The sequence below is a fragment of the Ichthyophthirius multifiliis genome (assembly GCF_000220395.1).
Source record: "Ichthyophthirius multifiliis unplaced genomic scaffold scaff_1120509251246, whole genome shotgun sequence".
Lineage (NCBI taxonomy): Eukaryota > Ciliophora > Oligohymenophorea > Hymenostomatida > Ichthyophthirius > Ichthyophthirius multifiliis.
Genome location: NW_004086061.1, coordinates 2474 through 26495, shown reverse-complemented (window position 1 = coordinate 26495; position 24022 = coordinate 2474). Strand labels below are relative to the sequence as shown.

At 16.0% G+C, this 24022-nt stretch overlaps 4 protein-coding genes and 1 non-coding gene across 5 annotated transcripts, besides 84 other annotated features; 4 read left to right on the top strand and 1 right to left on the bottom strand. All coding sequences in view use genetic code 6, as the record gives it.

The window, feature by feature from the left end:
- Positions 1-922: 922 nt before the first annotated feature.
- IMG5_167950 lies at positions 923-995 on the bottom strand. The gene has a single exon. It is a non-coding gene; the product is annotated as a tRNA-Glu (tRNA).
- Positions 996-1201: 206 nt separating this feature from the next.
- Positions 1202-1283: a microsatellite.
- Positions 1281-1322: a microsatellite.
- Positions 1316-1347: a microsatellite.
- Positions 1316-1357: a microsatellite.
- Positions 1358-1949: 592 nt separating this feature from the next.
- Positions 1950-2003: a microsatellite.
- A 990-nt stretch (positions 2004-2993) lies between these two features.
- Positions 2994-3077: a microsatellite.
- Positions 3078-3419: 342 nt separating this feature from the next.
- Positions 3420-3475: a microsatellite.
- Positions 3433-3486: a microsatellite.
- Positions 3455-3490: a microsatellite.
- A 48-nt stretch (positions 3491-3538) lies between these two features.
- Positions 3539-3572: a microsatellite.
- Positions 3572-3640: a microsatellite.
- Positions 3575-3656: a microsatellite.
- Positions 3657-4293: 637 nt separating this feature from the next.
- Positions 4294-4346: a microsatellite.
- Positions 4347-4524: 178 nt separating this feature from the next.
- Positions 4525-4587: a microsatellite.
- Positions 4558-4598: a microsatellite.
- A 203-nt stretch (positions 4599-4801) lies between these two features.
- Positions 4802-4831: a microsatellite.
- Positions 4832-4880: 49 nt separating this feature from the next.
- Positions 4881-4961: a microsatellite.
- Positions 4896-4939: a microsatellite.
- Positions 4962-5022: 61 nt separating the features above from the next.
- Positions 5023-5150: a microsatellite.
- Positions 5034-5149: a microsatellite.
- Positions 5041-5149: a microsatellite.
- Positions 5041-5150: a microsatellite.
- A 65-nt stretch (positions 5151-5215) lies between these two features.
- On the top strand, positions 5216-6450 carry IMG5_167940 (hypothetical protein; the record flags this gene model as incomplete). The annotated part of the gene is made up of 3 exons (XM_004030030.1): positions 5216-5303; positions 5369-6236; positions 6405-6450. 3 exons carry the CDS (start codon positions 5216-5218, stop codon positions 6448-6450), a joined length of 1002 nt encoding a protein of 333 aa, XP_004030078.1.
- Positions 6246-6296: a microsatellite.
- A 59-nt stretch (positions 6451-6509) lies between the features above and the next one.
- Positions 6510-6568: a microsatellite.
- Positions 6517-6568: a microsatellite.
- Positions 6536-6589: a microsatellite.
- Positions 6590-7010: 421 nt separating this feature from the next.
- Positions 7011-7076: a microsatellite.
- Positions 7077-7087: 11 nt separating this feature from the next.
- Positions 7088-7167: a microsatellite.
- Positions 7088-7171: a microsatellite.
- Positions 7091-7171: a microsatellite.
- Positions 7104-7167: a microsatellite.
- Positions 7172-7336: 165 nt separating the features above from the next.
- Positions 7337-7379: a microsatellite.
- Positions 7380-7451: 72 nt separating this feature from the next.
- Positions 7452-7495: a microsatellite.
- A 199-nt stretch (positions 7496-7694) lies between these two features.
- Positions 7695-7741: a microsatellite.
- A 68-nt stretch (positions 7742-7809) lies between these two features.
- Positions 7810-7852: a microsatellite.
- A 222-nt stretch (positions 7853-8074) lies between these two features.
- Positions 8075-8174: a microsatellite.
- A 577-nt stretch (positions 8175-8751) lies between these two features.
- Positions 8752-8791: a microsatellite.
- Positions 8792-8802: 11 nt separating this feature from the next.
- Positions 8803-8897: a microsatellite.
- A 2207-nt stretch (positions 8898-11104) lies between these two features.
- Positions 11105-11169: a microsatellite.
- A 214-nt stretch (positions 11170-11383) lies between these two features.
- Positions 11384-11426: a microsatellite.
- Positions 11427-11529: 103 nt separating this feature from the next.
- Positions 11530-11683: a microsatellite.
- Positions 11684-11753: 70 nt separating this feature from the next.
- Positions 11754-11833: a microsatellite.
- Positions 11785-11894: a microsatellite.
- Positions 11787-11905: a microsatellite.
- Positions 11849-11894: a microsatellite.
- Positions 11906-12022: 117 nt separating the features above from the next.
- Positions 12023-12080: a microsatellite.
- Positions 12031-12080: a microsatellite.
- Positions 12081-12114: 34 nt separating this feature from the next.
- Positions 12115-12168: a microsatellite.
- Positions 12169-12943: 775 nt separating this feature from the next.
- IMG5_167930 (hypothetical protein) lies at positions 12944-13833 on the top strand (the record flags this gene model as incomplete). Its single annotated transcript, XM_004030029.1, has 2 exons — positions 12944-13113; positions 13803-13833. The coding sequence occupies 2 exons, from the start codon at positions 12944-12946 to the stop codon at positions 13831-13833; spliced, it is 201 nt and encodes a 66-aa protein (XP_004030077.1).
- Positions 13564-13617: a microsatellite.
- Positions 13708-13748: a microsatellite.
- A 202-nt stretch (positions 13834-14035) lies between the features above and the next one.
- Positions 14036-14087: a microsatellite.
- Positions 14088-14089: 2 nt separating this feature from the next.
- Positions 14090-14138: a microsatellite.
- Positions 14139-14150: 12 nt separating this feature from the next.
- Positions 14151-14190: a microsatellite.
- A 13-nt stretch (positions 14191-14203) lies between these two features.
- Positions 14204-14325: a microsatellite.
- Positions 14241-14312: a microsatellite.
- Positions 14326-14334: 9 nt separating the features above from the next.
- Positions 14335-14395: a microsatellite.
- Positions 14376-14435: a microsatellite.
- Positions 14396-14438: a microsatellite.
- A 66-nt stretch (positions 14439-14504) lies between these two features.
- Positions 14505-14562: a microsatellite.
- Positions 14563-15358: 796 nt separating this feature from the next.
- Positions 15359-15411: a microsatellite.
- A 339-nt stretch (positions 15412-15750) lies between these two features.
- Positions 15751-15831: a microsatellite.
- Positions 15760-15853: a microsatellite.
- Positions 15775-15894: a microsatellite.
- Positions 15803-15857: a microsatellite.
- Positions 15842-15900: a microsatellite.
- A 784-nt stretch (positions 15901-16684) lies between these two features.
- Positions 16685-16720: a microsatellite.
- Positions 16721-17135: 415 nt separating this feature from the next.
- Positions 17136-17293: a microsatellite.
- Positions 17153-17205: a microsatellite.
- Positions 17294-17348: 55 nt separating the features above from the next.
- Positions 17349-17396: a microsatellite.
- An 865-nt stretch (positions 17397-18261) lies between these two features.
- Positions 18262-18312: a microsatellite.
- Positions 18271-18331: a microsatellite.
- Positions 18318-18375: a microsatellite.
- Positions 18319-18392: a microsatellite.
- Positions 18393-18583: 191 nt separating this feature from the next.
- Positions 18584-18627: a microsatellite.
- Positions 18628-18987: 360 nt separating this feature from the next.
- Positions 18988-19051: a microsatellite.
- Positions 19052-19103: 52 nt separating this feature from the next.
- On the top strand, positions 19104-21035 carry IMG5_167920 (small-conductance calcium-activated potassium channel protein, putative; the record flags this gene model as incomplete). The annotated part of the gene is made up of 4 exons (XM_004030028.1): positions 19104-19632; positions 19840-20003; positions 20055-20613; positions 20992-21035. 4 exons carry the CDS (start codon positions 19104-19106, stop codon positions 21033-21035), a joined length of 1296 nt encoding a protein of 431 aa, XP_004030076.1.
- Positions 19751-19838: a microsatellite.
- Positions 19756-19838: a microsatellite.
- A 613-nt stretch (positions 21036-21648) lies between the features above and the next one.
- Positions 21649-21735: a microsatellite.
- A 232-nt stretch (positions 21736-21967) lies between these two features.
- Positions 21968-22042: a microsatellite.
- Positions 22026-22092: a microsatellite.
- Positions 22093-22165: 73 nt separating this feature from the next.
- Positions 22166-22222: a microsatellite.
- IMG5_167910 (hypothetical protein) lies at positions 22185-23607 on the top strand (the record flags this gene model as incomplete). Its single annotated transcript, XM_004030027.1, has 1 exon — positions 22185-23607. A coding segment is annotated over one exon (1423 nt), but the record flags the coding sequence as incomplete, so codon positions are not given.
- A 271-nt stretch (positions 23608-23878) lies between these two features.
- Positions 23879-23913: a microsatellite.
- A 70-nt stretch (positions 23914-23983) lies between these two features.
- Positions 23984-24022: part of a microsatellite that runs on past the window's edge.
- Positions 24005-24022: part of a microsatellite that runs on past the window's edge.

Here is a 24022-nt window from a genome sequence, read left to right as displayed (position 1 = left end):
TCGTTTTCCTGGTTAAAATATATCTAAAATGAAAGACGCAACCGAAAACATAAACATGTGTGTAAATTATTTAAATACATGGATTAATAGTAAGATGTTTTAATCAAATAAAATGAAAATAAAAGACGACCATAATAGTGAATAAAAAAAGCCTTCTTCTCCCCAAAAATAAAAAGAAAAAGTCTTTTTAGAACCCACTTAAGTTGAAAATAGCGACGAAGAAGACGAATAAACTAAAAAAATTATCGAAATAAAAATTTAATTATAGGAAAATAATATTCCTTTATTTTAATAAAACAATATCCCTATAGAAGAAAAAATATAGGTAAATTTACCCATAAACAGTAATAATAAAATCGCGAAAAAATTCGAGAGATAAACATATGTAAATTTAGTCGAAAAATATAAAGATATCAATAAAATTTCAAGAGAACATGCATTTATAGAATTAATAGAAATATCAGAAAATCATTTACATTAACAAAATTATAATAATAGTACTTAAGATGAAGTATATGCGACTTGTAAAGACGAATTTGAAGATAGTTTTAATGAAAATAAGTCTTTATTATGCTTTATATAATGTAAAGGACCAAATGGGATTTGGGTTTTTAGAAATAAAAAACAATAAGTTGAAAATTATTAACATTTCGGTAGTAATTTTAAAAAAATTGATACTATTTAATAATGGATTAAAGTGAAAAAAGATGAAAAATGTCTACTTTTTGATGAGGATTAATTCGCTTTAGTTAAATCTGATAGTTTTTAGGTTATATATAAGTTTTATTTAAATTGAATAATATATATTTTATATTTTTGTGAATAAATATATATAAATATATATTTTTTTTTTTATGTAAATTAAAAAAAAAAAGATATATACTTTATTTATATATTTATTTAATAAAAAAAAAAATATATATTCCCCAACCGGGACTTGAACCCGGGTCTCAAGGGTGAAAACCTTGTATCCTAACCAGCTAGACTATTGGGGAATTTATGATATTATATAGGATTTAATTACAGATAATTAATACTTAAATAATAAAAAGATATTAGATTACATTATAATAATTGTAGATTTAATTTTTTATTGCAAAGAAAAAAAAATTCATTAAATAATTTATTTTTTTATATATATATTTTCAAGAAATGTTATTTTTAAAAAAATAAATATATTAAAAGATATATTATAAGAAAAATATATATAAATATGTATATAAATATATATATATATATATATATATATATATATATATATATATATTTATTATATATAATATTTTCATTATTTTCATTTTTTTCATTATTTTCATTATTTTTATTTTTATTTTTATATTTTATTTTACATATTTTAATAAAAAATTATTAAATAGAATATAAATTGAGTGAGGTGTTGTTGTTTTTATCTTAAAAAATAGATTTTTTCAGAAAAATTATTTTATAATGTTAAAAATTGGCATTTAATTTAGTATATTTTTTTTTTAATTTTATTTAAGACTTTAATTTTTAGTTTTTATAGATTTATGTTTTATAAAAATAAATTTTAAGTTTTTTTTTATAATTTTTTTTTTTTATTCAATTTATTCTATATAATCAATATATTTGGATTATTTTTTATAATTGTTTGTTATATATTATCCGAATAATTGGAATTATTTTTAATATTAAGAATATGTTTGAAATATTTAATCAAGGGAGTATTTTTATAAATATATATAAAAAAATATTAAAAATAATTTATTAATTTATGTTTAAGTATAATTAAATAATATATCTATATTCATATATATATAGATATTAATTATAAAAAAAATATAGAAATTTATAAAAATTAGTTTTAAATATTTAAAATAAATATAAAAAAGTTTATTAAATATAAAAAATAAAAGAAAAATATATATATAATTACAAATTATGTAGAGATATAAAGTATAAAATAAAGAAATTATATATATATATATTTATATATATATATATATATATATTATATATATATATATTTCTTTTTTTTTCAAATTATTGTTTTTATATCAAATATAATTTTTTAAGAAAAAAAATAAAAAAAATAATCTTATAAAAATATTATTAAAATAAAAAAAAGATCTATTAAACTATTAAAATAAATTTACTAATTTTTTGCTTTATTTAAATAAAAAAAAAAAGATATTATATGAATGCAACCACATTAATTGTAAATAATATACCAATAAATTTAAAGAACGAAGATATCTAAATAAGATTTAGAGATTTTAAAAATTTTTTAGGTACAAGGATATATTATAATGATAAGAATGAATCGTAAACCTATATATTTTATTTTATATAATAAAAAAATGAGAATATATATACAATATATAAATAAAGCGAATATGCAGAAGTAGATTTTAATACATTTGAATCTGCAGACTATGCCAAAAAAATTATGAGTGGCTTTTAATTTCCAAATACCCCTTTAAGAATGTGTAATATCAATAATTATAAATATATATAAATTTTATTAAAATAAAAAATAATTAAAGATATCGATATAAAATAAGAATAATATTATTAAAATGATTATATATAATAAGGAAATTATCATTAAACTAATAATCCATAAATACAAGTAAATATATAAACATAAATTATAATAATTATATTATATTTTATATTAGACACAATTAAATATATATATATTTTTATATAAATAAAATTTATTTTTATTAAAAAAACAAAAAAAGCCTCCAATTCCATTTTCATAATAACCTTAAATACATTAATAACATAATTAAACTTCCTTTATTCCAATTGAATATAATTAGTAATATTAATAACCTTAATATATGAATTAGGGTAATTTTTATTATATATATATATATATATAAAATTATTTTAAAATGTAAACATATAATAAGTAAATTAGTAATAAATTGCACAAAATTCTAGCTATATACCACCTATTTCTGCTACTTATTAAGCACCTGCATCTTAATAATCGTAAACAAAATGAAATATATATATATATAAATATATATATATATATAAATATAAATATATATATATATATATATAATATATATATATTTATATTTATAAAAGAAATTAATATAATTAATAAATTCCTTAATAAAATTATATGATTGGAAATTTAAATTAATAATAGTAAAAAATTATAATTTGCATAACATTATTGAATTATTTATTTATTTTTTTTAAAAAAAAGAAGATACACATAACCTTAATAATTGTTAAATTAAGGCACAAATTAAATATAAAATACTTCCTTTCAATAAACATTTAATGTAAATAAATAAATAACAGGAAATTATCATGACAATTAAACTAATTATATGTCAAGAGCTATTTAAAATATAGAAAATTAAATATTTAAATTAGAAAAAGAAGCAACTAATTCTTTATATGTAGATGGTAAAAAGTATAAATATTTATAATATTTATATATAAATATTAAAAATAATTATTATATTAAATAAATATTTATATTAAAAAAGGAATTCCTATAGATTCTGATGAACGAGAAGTTTCGCGTATATTTAATAAGAAAAAAAAAATAAAAAAAAAAAAAAAAATATATATATATATATATTTATATATTTATATATTTATATATTTATATATTTATATATATATATAATATTTATGTTTTTATATATAAAAGATATTTTTAGACCGTTTCCTGGATTTGTAGCAGTAAGATTAATTCGCAAAAGAACATAAACAGGAAGAGAATTTTATTTTTGTTTTGTTGATTTTGAAAATTCATTATAGTCTTCTATTGCTATGAAAACTTTATAAGTAATATTAAATTTATAATAAATATAATAATAATATTATATATATTAATTATTTAAAAAAATTTGAAGGGTTATAGATTTGAAAAAGATGATGAAGTTGGATTGAAAATTTCTTTCGGCGTAGAACCTCATTCGAATTAAAAAAAGATAATAATAATAGTAATAACAGTAATTATAATAATAAGAATAAAAAAAAGGTTAATAAATTTAGATGAATATTTTTTTTATTTATTTAAAAAAAAAATGTATTAAATTTTATATTTATTTTTATTTATAAAAAAAAATAAAAATATTTAAAAAAACAAACTTTTACAGTAAAATAAAGAATAATAAAAAATTATTTAATTTAATATTTTGTCTAATATAATAAAATATATAAAAATTATATATTTAAAAAAAAAAAATTTAAATAGAAAAAGAAAATTACAAATAAAATATATAAAAAAAATGTATTAATAATATTGATATTAAAATTAATAAAATTTCATAAAATGCCTATATTTAAATATTTATATATTTATATATTTATATATTTTTATATTTATATATATATTTTATGCTTTTTATAATTAAAAAAAAAAAAAATTAATTTTAATAATATTAAATTATGAATTTAATATTTAATTGACTATATAATAATTATTATTATCAAAAATTTAAAAATAATTTTAAATATTAATTAAAGTATAAAATAATAATAATTTAATTTATCATTCTTAATTAAATAAAATATATATTTAAAAATAAAATAATACTTTATTAAATATATATTAAATAAAAATAATATTTAACATAATAAATTTAATTTTCTAGCACATAATATTTTTTGTTTTTTATGTTAATTATAATCTATATAAATATTTAAAATATATAATAAAAAATATAAATTAAATAATTTTTATAGATAATTTAAATTTAAATTAAAAAAATCATATAATTATAAAACTTATTATAAAAATAATAATTGTAATAAATAATATTTCATAATTAATAATAATAAAAAAAAAAAATTAATAAAAAATGTAATAAAAAATATAAAATATAAATAAATATTTTTTTTTTAAATTATTTAATTTTAATAAAAAAAATAATATTATTATTAAAATATTTTTTTAAAAAATTAAAAATTATATTTTATAAAACTTTTATTAAAAAATATAAAAAAAAAAATAATATCATATATTATTTATATAATATATCAAATAATTATATATATGTATGAAGAATATTATATTAATTAATTTATATATATATATATATCTATATATTAAATATATATATATTTTTTATTAATATATATATTAGTATATAATTTATGTATAAATATATTAAATATTTATATAAATATATATTTAAAAAAAAACTAAATTTTTATAACTTTTTATATTCCTAAAAATTTTTTTTTTATTTTTACAAATATGAATAAATATGAAATTCTCGGTGTAAGTGGCGAAGGTGCATATGGCGTAGTATTAAAATGTAGAAATAAAGAAAACAAAGAAATAGGTTTTATAAATTTTTATCTACTAAATTAAATACATTACAATATATATATTTATTTATTATAATAGTTGCAATCAAAAAATTTAAAGAGACTGAAGATGACGAAATAGTTAGAAAAAATATATAAAGAGAAGTGAAAATGCTACGTTTATTAAGACATAAAAATATTGTAGATTTAAAGGAAGCCTTTAAAAGAAAAGGTCGTATATATTTAGTATTTGAATATGTTGAAAAAAATTTACTTGAAATTCTTGAGTAAAAACCTTCTGGACTTGAACCCGAAATAATCAGAATAATTATATATTAGCTCTTAAAATCACTTTATTAGTGCCATTAATAAGACGTAATTCATAGGGATGTCAAACTTGAAAATCTACTAGTAAATCCATACAATTACGAACTAAAATTATGTGATTTCGGTTTCGCTAGGGCATTACCTACAAAATAAAATGACGTTTTAACAGATTATGTGGCTACAAGATGGTATAGAGCGCCTGAGTTATTACTTTAATGCCCTAAATATGGAAAAGCTGTTGATGTATGGGCAGTAGCATGTATTATGGGCGAACTTATTGATGGTTAACCAATGTTTCCAGGCGAAAATGAAATAGATTAACTTTATTTAATCCAAAAATTGCTTGGAAACCTGACTATTGAACAAAAAGAGCTTTTTATAAAAAATCCAAGATTTGTTGGTATGAAATTTCCAGAAATAAACAAACCAGAAAGCATTGAAAGGAAATATTTGGGAAAATTAAGTAAAAAAGCATTAAATTTAATGAAATTAATGCTCAAAATGGACCCTTAAGACAGAATTTCAGTCGAAGAGGCTTTAAAACATTAATTTTTTGATGAAATAAGAGATTAATTTAAAGAAGAAAAAAAAGAAGTATAAATAGTTGAAAAAAAGAAGTCTTTTTAAAATGTTTAAGACGAGTAAATAAAATATATATATATATACATATATATATATATATATTTATATATATATATATAAATAAATATTTATTTTTCATTTGAGGAATAATAATCAGAATTTAATCGATAATTAAAATAAACTGTTTGGTTAAAAATCTATTCCTTCTTATTTATAATAATAATAAGGTTAAAAAATAATGTAGAACACAGTTTACAATTATAAGGTGAATGATAAAATTATAGATGATAGGTCATTTATTGAATAAATGAAAAAAAGCAAAGTTTATTATTTATAAAAATATATAAATATGTATATATATATATATATATATATATATATATATATATATTTTTATATTTATTATTTTTTAATTATAAAGGAAAATAAAAATACAAATAATAATGGCATATAAGTCAAGATTTAATAAGCGTAAAACAAAAATTCCCAATTTAAAAAAACTTGAGTTTGAATAAAATACATTAAACATTTTATTAATCTTTAGGTATTTTTATATGTTTATAAATATAATATCTAAAATTCAAATAAAAAAAGCTTAAAAAGATGAACATATGTAATAATTTAAATAGAAACAAATAAATAATTAAAATCAAATATTACCCTAAATAAACAAAAAAATTCATAATATAGTATAAAAATAAAAATAAAATTAACAAAATATATAATAATATATATATATATATTAAATTAATAAAAGAAAAACGAGGCATATTCTTTATCTCCTACGTCTAAAAATGGAAAATAATAATTTGGTTAATAATATAATAAAGTAAATATATATATATATATATATATATATATATATTTATATATTCATATATATATATATTTATTTATATTAAAGTAACATTAATAATAATAATAACAATAATAATAATAATAGTAATAGTAATAGTAATAATAATAGTAATAGTAATAGTAATAGTAATAATAACAACAGAGTAATATAAATTTCTAATAGAAATTAATGAATGATATTAATTTATAGAAATTTAATAATTTTAATGTCATTTATAATTACAAATACATATAATTATAATATGCCTTAAGGAGGTTATAAAGGTTAAAAAATAATTAAATAGAAATAAAAATATTAAATTTGATTTAATTTTATATTATATTTATATTTTAATTGATTTATAAAATTAATTTAATTTTTGTTTTATATATATATATATAAAAAAAAAACAAAACAAAACAAAAAAACATGGAATAAAAAGTTAAAAAAAATAAAAAAAAATTAAACTAAAAATTAAAATGTAGTTTGTAAAAAAAGATTTATTAAATTAATTTTAGAATATAAATAAATATTAACGTTAAAATTTATTTTTATTATTTATTATTTATTTGATTTAAAAAAATAGCACATAAAAAATATATATAAAGCTTCAAGCAATTAATAGTTTCAAATAAAATAAATTTTAGAAAATATGATCATTTATTTTAAGTATTATAATAATAAAATAATAAATAAAAATAAATAAAAAAGGAAATAAAAAATAAACTTAAAAGCATTTAATAAAGTGAATCAGAAAGGTTAAAATAAAATCCAAAAATTATATAAATACAATAATATATATATATATAATTATATATATATATATATATATATATACAATTATTTAAAAGAAATAATATGAAAATTTAAAATGAATAAATTACTAAAAATTATAAAAGATTTTCTTTAGAAATAGGTAAAGCAACAAAAGTATTTATTTAATTTTTATTAAAAAAAAATTTAATAATTATTTATATTTATATATAATTACAAATACTTTTAATTTTAAACATATTAATTTTTTATTATAATAACAATACAAATTTATCGATATTAAATTATAATATAATAATATATATATATATATATATATATATATATATTTATATATATATATATATATATATATATAAACACATCTATATATACATATATATATTTTTTATATCTATTTACCATTTTTATTAGTAATCAGAAATTGATAAAACTAATTAAAAGATATAAAAATTAAATGAAAAAATTTCTTTATAAAAACTTAGTTATAAAAATTATTAAGATTTAACGTTTAATTATGAAAGGAACTAAATATTTACTCCCATTAAGTAGAATATGGATCGAAATAAAAGTTTTTAATATTAAAAAGATCATATGATATCCTTATGTCAAAATTAATAATAAACAAGACCAAAGAACATTTCTTTATAAAAAAATTCTTAAAATAATAATAACTCTTTAAAAGAATTTTAAAAAGTTATTGAAAAAATAAACGTTTATTAGTAAAAAAAACCTAACTTAATATAATAAATTGAAGATATTGACAATGAAACATTTAAAATAAAGTAAGAAAATACTAATATATAGGAAGAATTAACCTAATACTTAAAAATACTGTAAAATAAATACTTAACTTATATATAAAACTAAAGCCAAAAAATAAAAAGTCTTTAAAAAAACCTAAATGAAAAAACTGAACAATTAGAAAAAATACAAATTCTATATAAATAATAAAACCTAGAAATATAATAATTAAAAAAAACAATAAATGATTATAAAAAATACTGACAAAAATATATATATATATATATATATTTATATATATATATAAAAAATATATATATCTTATACATATATATATATATATATATATATATATATATATATAGTTTAGTTTTATAAAAAATAATCATTAAAAAACTCCGAAAAATAAGCTTACGTTTTCACTCCATCCTCCTCCTATATTTATGCACTTTTTTTCCTAAATATTGACCTATATTGGCAAATTTTACTTGAAAATAACCGAATTACTTCCCCACCAAAATAGCATTCCTTCTAAATCTAAATATAGGCAACTTTTTTTACCACAAACTATTTTTTAGTTAAGATTTCTCATTTATATTTACTCAGGAAAAGCCTTATTTATATAATTACCATTTCCTAATTGACCAAACTAATTATTTCCCCAACAATAAACCTTTCCTTTTTCAGTTTTCCCTATACAAAATCTACTACCACATTAAATAAATGTAACTTTTTCTTTTATTTTTTCAATTTTAAAAGCCTATTTTTCTCTATTTTAAAAATCTCCTAGACCTAATTATCCACTTTCATTTTTTCCTTTAGAAAATAGACTTCCATTTTCACATAAAAAAATAGAAAAAAAACTACCACAACATACTTATTTAACCTTTTTTAAACCCAATATTTTACATAAAACACTATCCTTTTGCACACTATAAGCCTCCCCTTTTTCAGAAACAACTTCAAATAGTCCCGAAAGCTCTTATTATTATAAAATTCGCATTTTTTAAGGCATTTTAGTCCCAATATACTCTTAAAATTATTCAAAAAACCTTCCTTATAGTCCTTCTAGAGGCAGATTATACCCCCAAACATACTAAACACCCTAAAAATCTTCGACAAATAGGCAATTTTGGCATTTATTGACATATCTAACGTTTAAAAATTGTTTAATATATAATTTTTAATTGTAAATAATATAAAATTTATCACTGGAATCTTAAATAGTTATGAAATTTTCGCCCAAAAAAATATTTTTAAAAAAATGATTTTTCGCTTCGATTTTTTCTTAAATTTCGCTAAAATTCATTTCAAAATTTCCTCTAAAAAAAAAAGAAACTTCCGTTTCGAAATCCAATAAAAATCCAACTTTTTTTAAAAAAACATTTAGATTATATCCTTTATATACTAATTATTCGCATATATTATAGTTCTCAGATACCATTTAGGCCGTATTATTAGATATAGAGTAGTTATATATAAGATTTTAACTAAAAGAGGTCCCAATATGACTTCTTATAGGTTGTTTTTAACTAAAACATATATTATTTTATATATTTTATGTGTTATATAGTTATTAAAAATCCTTATTTTAAGTTAAATTAATTCCATATGGTATCTATGAGTACATTAAGAGTTTTTCAGATTGATTTTGATAGTTAAGACAAGGTTAAAAATTATAAAAAGTGCCTATTTTTGAGGAGTTTTTTTTATATAGATAATAACGATAATATTTTTGTATAAAAATAGTGTTTTTTTTCAATTTTTGGTATAGTTTTTACAAGAATTTTTTCCTAAAAAAAGCCTGAATTTTAAATATAGCATTTATTTTTTTTTAGTGTTTTTTTTTAAAAAAATTCTAAATTTTTTAAATGGCTTTAATTTTTTTGATTTTTTAATAAAAATTTTCCATTAAAATTTTTTTTTTTCTTTTTTTTTAAAAAAAAAAATAAAAAAAAAAAAAGAGAGAAATATATATATATATATATTTTTTTTTTTAAACAAAAAAAAAATATACATATTTATATATATAAATATATGGCAGAATAATTAAAAATAGCCTTCTCAGTATTATTAATAGGCCTAGAAAATAGTGGTAAAACGACCCTAATACGTAATTTAACAGGTTCTAAGGCAGAAATATACCCCACTGCAGGTTTCGAGATTCAATATGTTACTATAAACGAGATAAGTAGTCCAATTTTAGTCTATGATTGTTCCGGATAGGGTAGAAATAGGGATAATTGGCATACATTTTACGATATATGTGAGGGTATATTATTTGTAATAGATAGTACAGAGTTTACAAGAATTTCGCATATAAAAAGATAAATAAAATTAATTTTTTAGGACAATTTAGTGAAAGACAAAAAACCAATAATATTCGCTTTTAATAAATATGATGATGAAGAGGCTATAGAAAAGGAAGAATTTGTGAAAGAATTAGACATAAATGGACTAAAAAAATTATATAAAAATCCAATTTCTACTAAAATCATAACTGGAAAAACAGGAGAAGGGGTACATGAATGTTTTTAATGGATAAGAGATAATAAAAATATTAAAAATTGAATATATATATATATATATACATATATATATATATATATATATATATATATTTATATATATATATAAAAATATGTATTAATATATTTTTTAAAATATAAATATATAATTATTTAATTTATTTTTAATCAATTTTATAAAAAAAATTGAGATTTGAATTTAATTATTAAAATAAAAATAAAATAATATTAAAATTGTTAAATTATTTTAATAAATATTAAAAATTCTTATAAAGTAATTTATACAAATATATTTATTAAATAAATAAATATGATCAATAAAAAAAAAATATAAGAAAATTTAAAAAGAAAAAAGAAAATTAAAATTAAAATAAATAATAAATAAAAGTAGTAAAATATATATATATTTATTAATTTATATATATATATTAATATCTTTTAAATACATTTATATCTAAATTAATTTTAATATATATATACATATATATATATATAAATATAGAAATTTTTATAATAATATTAATATATATAAATAAATTTATATATATATATATTTTAATTTCTAATAATATATATATATAAATGTATATATATATATATATATTTATATATCAAATATATAAAATAAAAACATAATTATATTAATTGCTTATATAAAAAAATTTATAGACTTTATTTTGTATATTATAATTATTAATAGATAAAATTATAATTAATAAAAAAATATATATTAATATATAAATTAATAATATATATATATATAAATATTAATATATTTATATATATATATATTTATATTTATTCATATATTTAAATATATTCTTATATATATACATAAAAATATATTTTTTTAAATAATAATATAATATATTGAATTATTTATTACAGTAAAAAATAATTATAATAAGTAGTATTTTATTAAATTATATATAAATAATACATATATATGATAAAAATAACTTAATATACATTTTAAATTATAATATATATTTAATTTAATAATAATTTTAATTTATAATTTAAAATTACATATTTGTATATTTCATTAATAAAATATAAATAAATATATATATATAAATATATATTTATAAATATATTTTATATAAAAATTTACATTATATATATTACTTTTATATAATATAAAAATAAAATATTTTATTAATTTCTTTTAAATAAAAAATATATGTTATTTAATATCCTTAACCCTAAATCTCGTAAATCTACCTAACTATCCTAATAATAATTACAAATATAAAATAACTAGCCCGAAGATCTACTTGATATATATCCTTTAGTTTAAATTGACGATTTTCCTATATAAAAATTATCTAAAAAAGTTCTTTCTAAATTTCTAAATTTCCGAACTCTCTTATCTTAAAATAAGATAAATCTTACTGACCTTCGTCTTTTTTCGTTTTCTGGAATCCCTGACGATTGTCCTTCTTTACGTCCTATAATATGGAAATTACTTATTGGTTATTTACCTCTAAATAAATCAGAATGGGAAAAAAACACTTAAAATAATCTCCAAAACTACTCTTAATTTTTAAATGATTATATATATAATGCAATATCTCCATCCATTGAAATAATATAATTGCGTGAAAATGAATTATATATAGAAAAAAAAGACAGAAATCAACTTTCCAATCAAGAATTTGACGATTTTTTCTATGACAAAGACTTATATATACAAATAGAAAAAGATATATATAGAACGCGTTCATAAATGGACTTTTTTGGGAAATATTTAGAATTATAAACCTCATAAAGACCCGTTTTTTCAGATAAAAATGACCCAAAAATTACTCATTTTGACATTTTATGCCGTACTTTATTTATATATGCTAAATTAAACCCGACAGTCAAATATGTTTAAGGAATGAACGAAATTTGTGCCATATTATACTATGTTTTCATGCAAGAAAAACAAGATGATCCCTTAATAAACGAAGCAGACTGCTTCTTTTGCTTCTCTTTAATAATGACTGACCTTAAGGAGGCTTTTGTGAAGACCTTTGATGATGATAAAGGAGGTATAAAGGATAAAATGTAAATTTTTAACAATTTATTGGCAAAAATACACCCTAATATATATCAAAAATTCACCTAATTTAATCTATTGCCTCATTTTTATGCCTTAAGGTGGATTTTGTTAATGTTTACACAAGAATTTGAGATTTGGGACGTTTTAAGGCTATGGGATAGTGTTTTTAGTAAAGAAAATTGGAATGATTTTGTGTATTTTTTAGGGATGGCTGTAATTGAAATTTAAAAGGAGTTTTTAAACGAGGATTTTGCGGAATGTATGGAAAAACTATAAAAAATAGAAAATTTAGATGTAGTTTAAATTATAGAAATTGCAAATGGATTTTTTAACGAATTTTAGAATATTTTATAAATATGAAAAAAAATTAAAATTTTGACTGTTTTTTTTATAATAAATATTAATTTAAATTTCTTTTATAAATAATAAATTGTATAATAGTGAAAATTAAGGAAATATATAAAGATATATATATATATATATATATATATATTTATATATATACATATTTTTATTATATTTATTCTATATATAGTTATTTAATTTAGATTATTTTTAATATTAAATTATGTTACTTTTTGGTTTAAATGTCTATATATTTATTTTATATAAAAATTAATATTATATTTATATAAATTAAATTGTAATAATACATTTTTAGTAATATAATAAACATTAAATTTATAAATAATAGATAAATGTTACTATTTATAGAATCATTTTGAATATTTTATATATAAAAATTAAATTATATATATATATAAATATATATATTATATAAGATAAATAGATAAAATATAAAATAATATATTATATTTTATTTATGAAATAATTATATATAAATACAAAAATATAATGATAATATATTTAAATAAATTAGAATGTATAATTTTTATTACTAAAAATATATAAGTTTGTATATTTATTAATTAAATAGTAACAAAATTAATTTAAATTAAAAATTAAAAAAATAAATTTATATTTTTGTTTAAATTTAGAAAATATTTTTTTATTTATTTAGATAATATTTAAAATTTAAATAAAAAAAAATTAATTAATATTTAAAATAAATAAAATAATATAATTAAAAAAAAGAAATATATAAATAAATTTAAATGAATAGTAAATTTTAAAATCTAAATATAAATATAAATATAAATATAAATATATATATATATATAATATTTTAAAATATAAATTAAATTTTTAAATATATATTTCAATCCAAATTTTTTTTTATTATTTTTTTTAATAAAAAATCTTTATTTTTAATATTATTTTTCATAATTTTCTATTATTTATTTTTATATTTATTTATTATTATTTTATTAATTATTGTTTTTATTATATAAAATCTTTATATAATATAAATTATAATTATATTTATTATTATTAAATATATAAATATATAAATATATATATATATATATATATATATATATATATATATATATTTAATAATTTTTATTAAATTATTATTACATCCCTAATACAATTTATTTATTATAAGTTAATGTTATAAATATTTTCATATTCTAATTATAAAGACTAATTTTTTTTACAAATATACATTATTTATATATTACATAATTAGCAATATACTTTTATTATAATATATATATATATTTTTTAAAAAAAAATCTTTACATAAACATTTATATCAAATATATTTTTCAAAATAAATTATTCCATTTTTCTTTTTTTAATTTTTTTTATTCTTTTTCTTTTTTTCCTTTTATATAAATTTCAAAAGCTTCTTTTTGTGCATTTACAGTACTTAAATATCCTTTTGGCATTCCCATATCTTAAACTGGACAAATATACTCAACTGATATTATTCCTTTTGGATAATTGATTTATTCTCCCCAACACATACATTTTAATGTACTCCTTGGTGCAAAATATACTCCTGATTTTTTATTATGAGGTATTTATGCAAATATAGCTTCCTCTAATGTTTAATATACATAAAATCCTCCTTTGTGTCCTTATTAAGGTTTTTAATGGAGTGTTTAGCCTAATTTATACTCTGTTTTTCCATCGAAAATTGATAAATATTTGCCTAGTGTTTTAGCTACAATTTTATAAAAAAAATAGGCTTTTTATGTATTTCTTCTTGTATTATATTTTCTTTATTTTCCATATTTTTTTATAAAAATAAATAATTTATTTTTATATTTAAAAAAAAAAAAAAATGATAAAATTTTTAATAAAATATTTTTAATTCATTTTTTCGAAAATTTTCTAAAGAAAAAAATCAATTTTAAAAAAGTAAAAAAAATAAAATATAAAAAACTAAAAAATATACATTTTATATATAGAAAAAATACAAAATCTAATTCGATGAATGATTTTTAGATAATAAATTTAAAACTAAAACCTTTTAGAGAAATTCCGGAATTCATAAAAAATGAATTTTATTAGATAACTTAAGAAAATGCAGATATTTATATCAAAAAAGAAAATTATAAAAATAGAAAAAGTAGATCTTTATAATTAAATATATGATAATCATTTAATATAAAAAAAAAAAAAATTATAAAATTTTATATAAATATAATATATATTCGAAATTTTAGATTTTAATTCAAGTTTTTTTTGTTGATTTTACTAAATTTTAAATTTCGTCTAAAATCTATTATAAAAAAAAAAATATGTATATAAAAATATATATATAATAATAAAAAAAAATAAATAAATATATAATAATTAATATAACAATATAATAATAATTATATATATATATATATAAAGATTTAATTATACATATATATGTATATATATATCTATATTTTTATATAATAAAATATATTTTTTATTATTTAAAATTTTTATTTTTAATTATATATTTAATTAATTATCTCCTATTATTATAATTTTTTTTATTTAATATTCTTTGCATTTACAATAAAAATAATAAACTAATATTTTTTTAGTTTTATTTTTATATTTATTTATATTTTTTAAATCATTAATAATATTTAAAAAAAAAAAATATTTATATACAAATTTTATATAATTAAAATAATTAAATAATAAATATATATAATTATATATATATTTATAAAATACATATGTATATATTCATATATTTAAATAAAGTATATATATAATATACATATATATTTCATTTACAAAATTACTTTTAATTTATTTTTCGATATACTTTTATTTATATTATTATTTAAATTCTAAATATGTTATTTCTCTTATATATTTTATTTAATTTCATCTAACCTTTCTTTTTAATGAAGTCTTAATTTCTCATCTATCTATATATAAATAATAATAACCGAATTTAAAATATAATTAATAAATAAATATATATATATATATTACTTATTTTGTTTACATTTATAAATTTTTATTCGATAAATTTAATTTAATTATTTTATCATTCTATTCTTCAATTTCTTATTTTAAAATAATTTTTTCTTAGTGAACTTAAATAATTTCATTTTGATTTTTTTCTATTTTTTCATTCTTTTTTTATATAATATCTTCATATTCTTTATTTTTATTTTCAATAATCTTCTCATATTCCATCTTTTATTCTAATATCTTTAAAAATAAGCCATATATCTATGTATATATATATATATATATATATATTTATGAACTTCTTATTGGTGTTTTTCCTTTAAATTTTCTATTTCAAAAATTAATTTTTAATTTTCAATCTTTTAATTTTCATTATTTATTATATATTCATTTTTCTATTAAAAAAAAATATATAAAAAATACCAAAAAAAATAATACATCTTATTCTATATACATTATTTTTTATAATAATTCCTATTTTTATTCTATATTTTAATCATAAATAACCTATTATTCTTTATTTTTTTCATCTAAAATACCTATTTTATCTATTAAACATTAGTTTTTTTATGAATATTCACTATTTATATCTTCTAAACTAACAATTTAAGCTTTATAATGCTTAATTTTTTCTTTTATAACTTTATTTTCATCCTCTATAGCCTAAATATATATCAAAAGTTTATTTTTTTCTTCCTAAACTGCATTTTTTTCATCTAAAATATTTTTTTTTTCATTTTGAATTTTTTCATTTTCATTTTGAATTTTTTCATTTTTTTCTAAAATTTATTTTTTTTCCAAAAAAAATTAATTTTTTTCATTTTGAATTTTTTAGTTTTCCTTTTTTAATTTTTCCATTTTTTTTTAATTTTCCAAAAATTCATTTTTTAAATTTTTTTTTTTATTTTTTTTTCTTTCATTTTCTTCTCAAAAAATTCAATTTTTTCTTCCAATAAATACATTTTTTGCTGCGTTTTTTCTTAAAATTCACAAAATTCCTCTTTCAATTCTTAATTTTTCTTTGTTTTTTTTATAATCTTTCTTTTTAATTCAATATTAATTTCTTTTAGTTTTTTTTGCATTATTTTCTCCTCTAACATAAATACATTCTCTTCTTTTAAGCACCATATTATTATTTTTTACTCATTTTTATCATCTATATACCTTTAAGCATCTCCAAAATCCATATTAACCTAATCTGGTAGTCTTTCTATAGAAATTTTATACTTTTTTCCAATTTTTATTTACAAAATAAGCACAATCTTCTCATAAAAATTGCTTTCTTATATTTCCTAACTGATATTCTATATATTCTTCAAAGCCTAAACATATAATTGTTTAAAATTTTTTTTAGAACTGCATTTTTCCTTTTTATTATCCAAAAAATAGAATTTTTTTTCCTCAAAAATCCCCATAATTTTAATAACCAAATTTTCATAAAAAAGCTCTTCGAAAATTCGAAAAATTAAGCCTTTTTAATTTTTTTCGAAACCACTAAAAGTGAATGATTTTCCACTTCTTTTTATATATTTTAGAAAAATATTATTATATATATAAAATAGTACCTTCCTTATCCCATTATTAATATTTAAGTATTTTTATAATCATTATTTAATATTTTTTCTTATATAGCTTTTATATAAAATTATTCTTAATTATGATTTTATAAATAAATCTCAGGAGTTATATTATTTTAAGGATATATTTTTTATATTATATCAATTATATTTTATGAATTTTGACATTAAGAAGGTTTTATTCTATATATATATTGACAAAAACTTTATTATTGCATATATTATATATTTCAAATTTAATTTATTTTAAATTAAAAAAAAATAAAAAATAGAAAAATAATAATATAAAAATAAAAATAAAAAAATTAATTAATATATAAAAATATAGATATATAAATATATAAATATATAATATATATTAAATATATATTTTATATATATTTATAAATTTTACATTTGTATTTTTTATTTTTTATTTTTTAATATTATAAAATTATATCTTTTTATAACTATTTTTTTTATACAATTTGTTTATATATATAACTTATCTATAAAAATATTTTTGATTAAATAATATATGTTTAAGTTTTCTTTATGTTTTTTAATAAATTGTTTTTATTTCATTTATTATTATTAATTTATTAAATTTTTTTTTATTATTTCTTTTTTTATTAATATTTTATTATATATATATACATATATAATTTTCTATATTTATTTTATATCAAATTACTTGGATAACACATTCGATAATATATTTTATATAATTTTTGTATTTCTAGAACATTAATTTTATTGAATTATTTATAATCATATATTTATTCTAATATTTATATATTTAAACCTGACTTTAATTATAATTTCTTATAATAAATTACTTATCTTACATTCTTACATTAAAGCTTTATTTTCTATATATAAAAAAAAAAACAAATACTTATTATTTTATAATTTTAACTAATCACACTATTAATTGTTTTTTTATATTATCTATTTATAAAAATACTTTTTTTATTTTTTACTCTAAAAATTTTTTATGTTAAATATTTTTTTTTTTTATTAAATTATAAAATATTTTTTTTTTTTTTTTTCATTAAAAACATTTAAAAATAAAAAAACTAATTATATAATAAAATTACAATAAATTAAATTTAAAAATGAAAGTAAATGAATAACAAACCGAAAATTCATTTTAAAAAAAACAATAATAAATAAATAACGAGTAAGATAAGCCTCATATTAACACCATAAACAATCAAAAGAAAAGTTTTATATCTAATAATGGTAATTAAAAGTAACCTCATGCCCCCACAATCCTCCAAGCATCCAAAAACGGTAAAATAAAAGAGTAAATACTAGAAACCGAAAACAACTAAATGTTAAATACCCTTACACATTAAGAAAAAGAAACTTTTAAGACTATAATAGAAGATAATGACGATGGTTTTGATAAAAGTACAGGTTTTGAAGATGGTAGAAAGACTAAATCATATTTCGGTAGGTATTTACTTATAGACTAAGCCGTTTCTTCTTTTTCTTTTCTATCAGTTATTATTACTGTTATTAATTATGAACTAGAATATAATGAAACAAAGGAAACAATAGCCATATCTATGCTTTGGGCTACTACAGTATTAACAATAGGCATGTTAGTTTTAACATTTGTGAGATATTAAGCTAAATTAAGTAAATATATATATATGTACATATACCGAATTTAGCATATATGTTATTTTTTCTATGTTTTTAATATTATATATCGAAAGAACAATAGTCAATCAATTTTTTATTATGCCAACTTCTCTATAAATATATATATATATTTATATATAAATATATATATATATATATTTTATAAAAAAAATATATATTTATACTTATATATATATATAGCATGGTTAAAAACAAGAAAAGTAATATCAGAAAAATAAAATATAATAACATCGGGTTTTATTTTACCTTTAACAATTGAATTAATATTAAATGCTGTACACCCAATGCCTTGGACTTGGAATATAAGGATATATTTTGTAAATGAGCCTAGTGGAAATTAAATAGTATATAACTATATATACATAAAAATATATAAATATATATGTTTAATATAGTTTTATTATCATGTAAATGAAATACTAACCTTAATTATGCTTCTTCGTGTCATATTAATAATAAGGACATTACTAATGATGTCTGAATGGTATAATAATCGTACATAAAGAGTATGTAATATGTATGCATGCGAAGCTGACTATTTGTTTGTAATCAAATGCATAATGAAGACATATCCTTATTTTTTAATCATATCAGCAATGGCTATATCTATATTTGTATTTGCTTTTGCTATAAAAATATGCGAATCACCTATTGTAAGAGATACAGAACCCAAAATATTCTATAATTTTTTAAGTAGTATGTGGAATATAATTGTGACAATGACAACTGTTGGATATGGCGATATGTCAGCAAAAACTCATTTGGGAAGATTTGTAATATTCTTTGTATGTATATGGGGTGTTTTTATAGTTTCTATGATGGTTATTACACTTAATAATACATTATAAACAACTACTTTAGAAAATAAAGCAATAGCAGTCCTAGATAGACTATAATTAAAAGGAGAAATGAGAGAAAGTGCAGGAATGGTACTTACTTTATTAGCAAGAATAGGTATAACAAGACGAAAAAAAACATATTTCGGCTCATTAAAAAAATCGATTTAATTAAAACTAAGAAAAGCATTAAATGAATTCAAAAAAGCTTAAAGATAATATAGAAGTATATCTGATGAAAATATATCAGAAGAAATGGTAAAACAAATACCCATATATATATAAATTTATATTTAGGGCAGATAATTTGATTATATGAGAGAAGATTTAAAAAACCTATATGTAAAATAAGAATTATTACTAGTGAATAATATAAAGATTTTATAGCATTTAAATGCTGAATAAAATGAAATCAATTATTTTACTTAACAATTATAATAATCAACATTTAAATTATTATAAGAAGAAATAAAAACTAATAATAAATAATAATAAGAACCATAAGTTAATGAAGATTATAATAATATATTTCTTACTTGAAAAAAAATAAAAAAAAATACATAAATTATTCTATATATATATATATATATATATTTAATTACATACATATATATTAAAAAAAAAAAAAAAATTAATTTTTTTTTTTTAATTAAAAAAATGAATAAAAAATAAACCTTCAAACCAGACGAAAGAAATTTAGGAGGTCGTAAATTATTAGTTGATCATATGTATAATCACCGTACATCATTAGATAATATAAAATAACGAATAATAATATTTGAGGCAGGAAATAAAACGTCCCCAAGGGTATAATGTACAGGAAATAATATGCTATCTAATACATATTTTAGCAAAAATCGTATAAAAAAGATTGTTGATAATGAAACTCCATATACATATACAATATAAAGATCTAAAAAAAACAGTTAAAATTTTACAGTAGAGGAACATGAGAGAAATCTGAGTTCTTTTCGTAAACATTTAGATGAAATAGGAAATTTAACTTAAAGAAAAAAAAATAAAAACGACCCCTTTATTTATCCACCGAAGTTTTTTTTTAGAAAACAAAGTTAATAGACTAGTAGATCTTAATCAAAAGCAAATGAAAAAGCATAAGATTTATTATCCAATTAAATATAAAATGAATATTGCTTAATAAAAAAAATAAAAATATAAAAATAATTAATAAAATAATAATAATAATAATAATAATAATAATAATAATAATATTAATAATAATGGCTAAAAATTATAGAAGAAATACCACTATTACTTGATTTTAGTAAAGAGAGCCTTAATGCATTAAAAATTCATTTAAAAACTTTAATTTAATAGTTTAGATTAAATAAAAACGAAGATATAGAATATATATAATAAGTTTTTAAACATAAAATATAAATATGGACTAGAATCTTATTTCAAATATTTTAATGAACTTACACATATTAAAAATTTATGATAAAAACACATGTTATAAATATAAATATAAATATAATTATAAATATAAATATAAATATAAATATAAATATATAAATAAATATAAATATTATTATTATTTTCAAAATAAATAAATTATTAATTTATTTATTTAAATAAAAAAAAAGTTACAAAAATAAAAATTAAAACATATTTAATCATAACAAAATAAATTAAAACAAAAAAAAATTATTAAAATAAATATATATTATAAAGAAAAAAAATAAAATAATTTAAAATAAAACATAAAACATAAAAAATATGTCATAAGTCGCCAAAGCTAAATCTTAAGCCAAATCATAAATAAGCTAATAAAATTAATCTAAAGCATCTTAAAATAGTAAAGTAAAAAATACTGTAACGCGTGCCGAAGCAATCTAATAAAGAGAACAATTACGTTAAAAAGTCCTCTCTATATTTATAAAAGATTACGCCAAAAACAATAAAAACCTTCAAGCTGCTATAGAACATGAAGTAGATGATTTTTTCAAAAACTAAAAGGTAACTGAAGCCAACCTTAAGGATTTAAAAGACCGTGTATTGTCTATAATTAACAACAAGCAACCATCTTAAGCTTCCCGAAGTCAATAAGGTGACCCTAGCGAAAAGCATCATCATTAAAACAACTAACAAAGCTATTAAAAACAGTACTAAAACCCTCATCAAGACGAAGTAAGGTCCTAAGTCTCCCATAAACCTTCCTAAGCTGGCCATGATGACAACGTATCTTAGACTTCCTCGAAAGCCCCTCAAAGTGTTTATTACATGGAGGGCGATGAAGACGATGAGTGGGCTACTTTAGTTAAATTCGACTCTGAATTATACAAAAAGGAGCTTGAACTTTAAAAACATCGTGATTAAGAATTCAAGAAAAAGATGAAAAATGAACTAGATAAGTAACTAAACGAAAAAATCAATAGAAAATCAATGGAAAAGCAAGAAGAAAGTGCATATGTATAACTATAAGGACATCAACTTAAGGTATATGATGAAAGGGAAAAAGAAAAAGAACAAGAAAGACATAATAAAATAATGAATGAAAAAAGATAAAGAGACAAGCAAGTTTAGGACGAGAATCAAAGGAAAAAACACGAAAAAAAAAGGGAAAAAGAACTCGATTAAATGCTAGTTCAAAGAATTATTGAAGAAAAAGAAATAGAAGAAAAAGAACTTAAAAGTAAAAAAGAAAAAGAAAGAGCTAGGCTATTATAAATGATGAAAGAAAATGAAGAATATAGACTTAAAAGTTAATAAGAAGTATTATAAGAAAAATAAAATGATGTAGAATTATAAAAAGAATATACAAGATTAACTGAATAAATGGAATAATAAAGGGAAAACGAAAAAAAATAACGAGAAGATAAAATAAAAGCCATAATGAGTGCCTTTGCAGATTCTGTAGTGAAAGATTAAAAAGCAGTAATACGCGAAGAAGATGAAAAAATGATGAAACATATTTTAGATTAAAACGAAAAAGCCAGACTAGAAGAATTAAGGAGATTAGAATAAATAAAACATTAAAAGTAAGAAATGAGAGAATTTTTATCCAAATAAACTGATGAAAAAAAAAGAAAAATATACAAGAAGATGAGATTAATAAAAAATAAGCAGAAATCTGGAAAAAAGATAGAGAAAATTATCTTAGTCATGAATAATAAAAATTTGATTATATTAAAAATGTAAATAAAAAACACCAAGATATTCTAAAATAATAGATAGATGAAAAAATAAAACCAAAAAAAGGAAAAATGAATATCAATGAATTAAAACAAAACAAATAATTATTTGAAGAAATAGCTTAAAAAGACCCTTAAAAGTAATCAATACTTAAAAAAGCTTAACCAGAGGAACTTAACAGAAAGTATTGAATAAAGTAATATATATACTAAAATGTATAATAATATAATTATAAAAAAAAAAAATATAAAAGGAAAAAAAATATCATAAGATTAAGTTTTTTATAAGAAATTATTCTTTTTATTAGAAAAAATAAGTTTTATAAATAAATAAAAATATATATATAAATATATATAATATATATATTTATATTT